The sequence below is a fragment of the Phyllostomus discolor genome, chromosome 1, assembly GCF_004126475.2.
Source record: "Phyllostomus discolor isolate MPI-MPIP mPhyDis1 chromosome 1, mPhyDis1.pri.v3, whole genome shotgun sequence".
Taxonomy (NCBI): domain Eukaryota; kingdom Metazoa; phylum Chordata; class Mammalia; order Chiroptera; family Phyllostomidae; genus Phyllostomus; species Phyllostomus discolor.
The window spans coordinates 154,086,580-154,093,973 of NC_040903.2; the positions used below are offsets into that span (position 1 = coordinate 154,086,580).

Consider the following 7,394-nt stretch of genomic DNA (forward strand, 5'->3'; position numbering starts at 1 on the left):
GAAACCTCTTAATCAGGAGCAAGGAGCCATGCAGACCATGGCCTGCTCCCCACAGCATTCACACCTAGATAGCTGCCCTGGTCCAGGGCTCCAGGCCCACCAGCTCTGCCAGAAATAGCACCTGAGTCTTACCTCCTGGAGGCAGCCATAGTGGGACGGGCAGAGATGGGGCCAAGTGCACCCTTCCGCCTCTCCAAAACAAGCCTGCAGTCAGGAGCGGTTGGTAAGGCAGAGAGGCCAGCTCTCCCAACTGAACAATACGGGATTTATTAACTATTCTTTGAGTCCTGACAGTCCTTCCCCCACACCATGTCATTCCAAAAGAGTGTGTGTAAGTCATTCCACCTCACTCAGACCAGTTCTGAGTTTGATCTCAGTCCTGGATTCCAGCGGCATGGGTACGTTTTCACAATGACGAAAGCAACAAGAGTTGGCAAAGCAAAATGTTTAGAAAGTCTCTTCTAAAGTGGAGAGAGCTAGAGAGGACCCCAGCCCCCAATGCCCTTGGGGCTGACAATGAGAGGAAGTTCAGGACAGCAAAATGTGGTGAAACATTTAAGTTTTGCACTGAGCTGGGCCTGGTAAGAAACCTGCAAGAACAGCAAGTCAGTCAGACACACAGTTCAGTTCAGACAGGAAAGATCAGCTGTGGTTTTTTTAGAAACATCACTTTCAACTACCCAGCCCTTGGCAACTCCACAGAGAGGGGCCCTTGTGGTTATTTACCCAATAAAGAGGGCACAGGTGACATTCAACCAGAAAGCCCCATGTCAGTGACACTTGAAAGATACAGAACTTTCAACACAATGTGCAACTCAGACCTCAGGGTGTTTTGAAGAAGCCAAAATACTTGTATTTTTATACCATTAGAAACTTCATGAAAATTAAACACAGTTGGAAAGGGAGTGAGCAAGCAAGGGGATATAGTGATCAGGAAAAAAAGGAGTTTGCACTTGGGGTGACTAACCACCCCCATCCTACCCCAGATCCCCTCCTTCTGGCTTTTCAGGAGCTTCTGTATTGTTTACCCCACCACCCAGACAGTGGGCTAAGGGAGGCAGATGTTTGAGGGGAAAGGAGTGGGGGAAGGGCAAAGCACCCCAGAAACAAAAGCAGGGCTCATCAGAAGAAAACAGTGCGTGATCAGCAGGTCCCACGGTTCAGAAATCACGAAGAAGAGGTTGGAAGCTCCAGTTTTTCAGAAGACGGCAGGACCTCTGAAGACAGAGACTTAGACTGGAAGATCTTGGGGTCTTTAGTGAAGGGTCTGCGCTCCCGTTACTCCAAATGCGATTTTTTTTGTTCATTGTCCCTTACTTCACTGCTGTGAAATGACTTCAAGTATCAGGATTTAATATACTACAAGAGTTTGAAGATTTTATGGGCAAATGCACACAGAGGAAGAAGTAAACAGCAGAGGTGATCTCAGATAAAACCAAAAGTCCGAACTCCGAGCCAGGACACAGTGAGACTGCAGTGCTGCCACCAGAGGTCACCAGAGATCACGTCCCGTGTAGGGCGCCCCCCCCCCACCAACGCCCCCCCGTACCTCCCGCTCCCCGCGGCCTCGGGCCTGGAAGGGTGGGCGGGTTAGGGAGTCGTCTGATACCTACCTCCGCAGGGCCCACTCCTGATCAGCCACCCGTCACCCCGAGACCTGACTTCCCAGCACAGGTCATTCTCCCTCTTGGCAGTTCCCTTAGAGCTACTGGTGAGAAACCTTTCGTTCTGCAAAGACGAACAGATGGACGTCTTGAAAAGACCCCTCCGCCGGTGAGTAAGTGGGTGCACACTCAACCTTCGGGGTTCACAGAAAGAGCTCCACGCGCCGCCGCCTGGCGGGCTGGGTGCACAGACGCGTGCTAGTACTTCCGCACGGCCTGGGGGCGTGAGATTCGCCAGGCCCTCTTAGTTCCCCCCTGGCTAGGCCGGCACAAAGAAGGGGGCGGGGAGGGAGGGAACGAAGGCCAGGCCGGGAAAGGGCCTTTTACCACCTCTCTGCGGTTGCCTCTGACTCACTAATCTGCCCAGTAATGAAGCGGGGGCCGGACCTGCGTCCCACGCGTTGGGGCAGAGGCAGGGGTCCTTGGTCTCGACCCCTTGCATCCATCATCCGCTCTGCCCTCCATTAACGGCCCAGCAAGAAGCAGGAGCCGTTTAACAGCCCCCTCCCAGCTCTCGCTGGAGTTTGATGTAATTTAAACCCGGACCTGCAGCTCGTGTGGGCTTCTGACTCCCGCGCGCCGTCGTTTAACGTGGCAAACACTTCAGTCAATTATCCCCCTCGCGGAGCTTCTATTTAAAGAGACATTGTCAGGTTCTTAAGCCTCAGATCAGACCTGCTGCTTTCTGCTTCATATACAAAGACTCAAAACACGGGTTCTTTGAGGATTGGGAGAAACACAATGAAGCAAAATGCCTTCGCAACAGTTCCACCCTGCAGGAGCACCCACGTGTGGGATGGGGGAGCTGGGAGGAGGTGGGGGTGGGAGAAGTGCTTTCCATTTCAGGCCTCTTAGAGTGAGAGGAAATAAGGCTGGGCCACGAGGGATGAGACCCCAAAGATGGAACTCAAATGCAGCTGAGCCTGGGGGTGGCGTTGGCAGGGGCCACACTGTCAATGAGGTTGAATTCTGGGTGGGCCTGGGGAAGAGAAAGAGGGGACTGGAATTCCCAAAAGCTGGTTCAAAGGACAATTAGCATTCAACACCAGAGGTTCTGTCACTTGCAAAACAGGCTTTCATTGTCTTGAAGCAGGAGATCCTCCCTAGAAAAACTTAACCTCTAGAAGATTCCTTCCTAATCAGCCCTCTTACCCAAAAGTCTCTGAGGCCCATCTCCATGCTCCCTGTCTCCAACACTTAAGGGGAAGGGGCCTTAGGTCGAGTATGGCATTATTGTCAGCATCACCGGGAGGGAGAGGACTAGACCCTGGTTGTACAGGTCCACTCTTCTGCTGCATACTCGCTGCTTTGGTGTGGGGAAACCTGGCCCCCCACCAAAGGAGGGGAAGGAGACCAAGCAAGAGCCAGCCAGACTCAGGACTGAGCCTCAGGGTGCAGGGAAGGGGGTCCACCTTCCTGGAAGGCTGTAGCCCATGGAACCAGTCTTCTACTCCTCCCCTTCCAGGACAGGAAAGACAGGCTGCGGAGAAAGTGAGACTTAGGCAGGGAATACCAAAAATACCAACAAGCACAAAAAAGAAATAATAGGGGTCCCTTTCAGAGAGAAGGCCACTTATCTTGGCAGTGGGGACAGGTGCTGGGATCACAGATGGGAGGGAAACTGCCAGGAAAGTGAGGACGTGGAGCAGAGGCAGGCAGGTGCAGGGAACAGGGCTGGTCCTCGACGCTGTTTACTGTTGAGCGTGCAACACCACGGCCTCCGTGCCTGCCTGCCACGCCTGGGGTCCAGGCATCGAGTGCGGCACAGCGTTGGCCTCTAACTCCGGGCCGCTCTCGGGCCCTGGTGCCTCCCCGACCAGGCTGGGGATGTCTGGAGCTGTGGAGCGTCGGCGCAAACCCAAGCGGCCGGAGGAGCCGGGGCCGCCCTCGGGGTGGGGGCTAAGGCCAATGGGGGCTTGCGCTAAAGTTGGGGGCGCTCCCTCCAGCACTTCATGCGAATGCCACCGCCCGGTCCCCGAAGACTGGGGCGAGTGTGGTCGGGCCATCAGGACTCCCGCCCGCAGTCGAGCCGTCTCTTCTTCGGTCACAGCACCCAGAGCCAGACTCATGCTCCGGCCCAACTCGGGCCGCTCGCTTCCCTGCGCCCGGTGCCGGCCCGAGCTCTTGCCCCCTGAGCCAGCCTCGCCTCCATGACCATGGCCGCCGGCCGCTCGCGCAAAGCGCGCCAGGAGAGGCCGCTGTAGGCGCCGGGGACTGGGTCGTCGGCGTTCCGGGCTGGGCGCCGGAGCCGGACGGCCAGGGGGGCTGTCGGAGTTGGAGCCCCGGGCCGCGGCCGCAGCGGCGGCGGCGGCTGCGCGGCCCCAGGGCCCGGTGAGGGCCTGCACGCAGGTTCCATGACCGCGGGCGGCAGCCAGCTGCAGCGCTGTATGGCCGGCACGGTTGGTGCGGTCGAGGCGCAGGCCGAGGCGGCGGAAAGAGCGCACTAGGAACTCCAGCACTGCCCCGTGGCCGCACGCCGCTGCCCACATCACGGGGCTATTGCCAGCCGAGTCAGCTGCCTCGGGGTCGCCGCTGAACTGCACCAGCAGCTGCACGGCGTCCAGGTGGCCACGCTCGCATGCCAAGCTGAGCGCCGTGCGGCCGCGCTCGTCCTTCAGGTTCACGGCCGCACCCTGCTCCAGCAGTAGTCGAACGAAGCGCGCGCGCAGCGCGGGGTCCGGAAGCCCCACGGCCACCATGAGTGGCGTGCGGCCCTGTTCCGCGCGGCAGTCGATGATGCTTCGGTCTAGCGCATCCAGCACGAAGCGGGCCAGGTGCACTTTGCCCGCCTGCATGGCCTCCAGGAAGGTGCGGGTACCCGCTCTGGGGCACAGGTCCTTGGGCTTGAGCATGGCACCGGCCGCCGCCCCTAGGCGGCCCGGCAGCACCGCACGGGGGCGCCCCTGTTCCCGTGCCCCGCCGGCTTCTGGCCTCCGCTGGGTCTCTGGCTTGGCTCCCTGCCTGCGTGGGTGGTTGCGGCCGAGGGTCCTGAGTTTTACACTCCGGTGCCCCCGCGGCTCCCGCTGTCCTGCCGCAACTGGGCCCCACGCCTGGCGTCTCGCTTCTCCTTCCCTGGGCTTCCCGCCTGCCTGGAGGTGTAGGTTGCTCGCTCCTCCGCGCTCCGTGCCTGGCCCACCACGAGACGGCCGGAGCCAAAACTCGGCCCGCTTCTGACACTCCCGCTGCCTCCCCCGTGTCCCTCAGTCCCTCGTGGCCTTCAGCCGCGCCACTCACCCGCACCCGAGGCAGCCCCCGCTCCCCTGCTGAGACGGTGGCGCCAGCCTCGCGCGCCTGCCTCTAGCCCTGGCGGGGCGCACTGCTCCTCGAGCTGCTAACGCCGCTCCTCCGCCTCCTCTCCTCTCGCGGGGGCCGGGCCACGCCAGGGCGCTTGCTCCTTACTTGAGGGGCTCAGCGGCGCGGGAGCCGCCACCCACCTGGATACCTGACTTTACAGCCTCGGGGGTCTCCATGGCAATGGCTGCCCTGGAAGCGGGCTGAGCCGTCAAGTCAGAAAAGGACGGGCGGCGGAGACCAACTCTGACCCCCACACCTTCGCGGGCCTAGATCTGCGGGAGCAGTTCCTCCTCCGCGCTCCCCTGGGGCTACAGCGGCGGCTGCGGGAGGTGGCGGGGGCTGTTCGTTGTGGGCCACATGCACCCTATCGGGCCAATCCAAAAGTCACAGTCTTCTCTCCCCGCCCTCTGCTCCCATCTGAGTCTGTGCCCTAGACTCCTTAAAAACTGGCCGGACCTCGGGACCGTCGGGGAAGACTGGGCGTTGTCCCCAGAGGTCCAGGTGGGAAGAAATGGTACCCCATGAAAGCCGAACTGGACCAAAGCGAGCTAGGGTGGCTGCGAGAGGCGGACTGGGAGTAATTTGGGAGAAAGGGTAGCTGCGTTGCGTGCAGGACGGGGGCGCTCAGTCTGGCTGGGAACTGCCACTCGTGTAGCGAACCACGCATTCACAATTGTGCTTCCCGCACAGGCTCCCTGGGAGTGGGGGTGGGGGGAGAGCGCGCTCTCCAGTCTCAGACGTCTCCAACCCCTGCAGCGCGCCCCGCCCGCCAGCTCCAGGCGCCTTAGGATTCCGGAGTGCTGCCGCCGCAGCAGCAACTCTTGGGGACCGCCTTCTCTCTGCTTCAGGACCCGCCGCCATCCCGGAAAGAGCAAAGGTCGAGGGACACACGCAAGGCTCTCCCCACGGCTTCTCCCCGCCGTCCCCATTTCCCTCTTGAGCACAAAACCACCCCCAGACCACAAGGCTCTGAACTTCACCACTAGTTGACCCCTTCGGAGAGAAGACAGCTTGAGTCAATAGGGTGTGGAAAAACCAATGCATGGAGTCTCCCTCTGGCCAGCTGCGTGGCCCTGGGGAGCGGGGTGCACAGGCTTAAGGTGCGGGGAGTCAGGGCGCCTCAGAGCCAGAGGGATGTGGGAGGGGTGTGTAGGGTTGAAATTGATATTTGTAAAATAAGAGGTGAAATCAGGTATCAACCACAGAATTTGCTGATTCTTTTCGTGAGCCAGGTATTGTGTTTCCAACGGTGGGAAATAGAGAAGCAGAAGTTCGGTTCTGGATGGAAAAGACCTCCCCTCTTGAGTGGGGCATAAAAAGTGGAGTCTATCACCTGAAGGCTGAATTTATCTGTCAAATACAAACGGAGACAGCCCTTAGAGCAGAAGGTGGAGTTGTGGGGAAGGGAGGGCTCTGAAGTATTCTAAGGGTAGAGCTTCTGAGGGGGTCTTCAAGGAAGCGTGGGGCAGGATCTGGCTGCTAAGAAGCAAGGAGGACATTCCAGACCCGGTTACTGCAGCAAGGGCCTGGAGGCAGGAAAAACACCTTGGAAGGGGCTGCTTGAAAGGGTCCCTTCCTATGAAAGACAGGAAATTAAGAGAAAAGGAAAAGTGTCCTCAGCCCACACAGAGCAGTGACAAGAAGCTGTGCAGCAGGACTTGCCTGGGGAAAGGTACGGGGCCAGGAGAGGGTTTGCCTCGAGCAGGAAGACTGTGCATGGGTGCATGGCCAGCGGCCTCATGGCCTTGCACCCTGAACTTCTTGCCTCTCTCCAGCTCCCAGGCCCCCGGGAGCCTGCCCCGAAGGAACATGTGATGTAAACCTGTGCAACTGTGAAGCCCCTCTTCTTTCATTTTGCATTTTTTAATCCCTCTGCTCAGGGCTCTGCCAGGGTTTGACATCAGCATTAATTCCCAGCTTGAAGGCATTTACTAGCAGTGCGATTCCCGCCTGCAAAATGGAGCCAATAATACTACCCTGCCTGCATCAGGCAAGATGTTGCTAGAGAGTGTCAGGAGAAGAACTACACAATTATCCAGCATGCACAAAGCCCAATCCCGCCCCCAGACCTGGGTGTCGCCCAGGGGTGGGTATAGACTCTCCAACCCCCACGAGAACAGGAATGTTCTCTGAGCTCTTTACTCAGGCAGAAGAAGAAAGGCTTTTCTTCCCTTAGTGACTTAATTTCCCTTTTCTCCACCATGAAGGAAATTGCTTTCTTCCCTTCTTTCTCTGTTTCCAGGGTCAGGCCAGGGGTACCCCTGGAATCTGTGTGTGGCAGGCCATCCTACAGCAAGGCAGTGACCCTGCCACATGAAGGAGAGAAACAGTAGGAACACCGATTGGGCACGTCGTTGGCCCTAAAGAGCCATGGCCCCTCTCCCCTGAGCCTCCCTGAGGCAGCTCTGCCTCACCGACGTCCCTGTTGCTGTGGAA

The 7,394-nt window shown here is 58.8% G+C and overlaps 1 protein-coding gene across 1 annotated transcript; it reads right to left on the bottom strand.

Annotated features, from left to right (window-relative positions):
• Nucleotides 1-1,561: 1,561 nt before the first annotated feature.
• ANKRD63 (ankyrin repeat domain 63) lies at nucleotides 1,562-6,649 on the bottom strand. The gene has a single exon (XM_036031674.1). It carries the CDS (start codon nucleotides 4,514-4,516, stop codon nucleotides 3,356-3,358), a length of 1,161 nt encoding a protein of 386 aa, XP_035887567.1. The 5' UTR covers nucleotides 4,517-6,649; the 3' UTR covers nucleotides 1,562-3,355.
• Nucleotides 6,650-7,394: the final 745 nt, after the last annotated feature.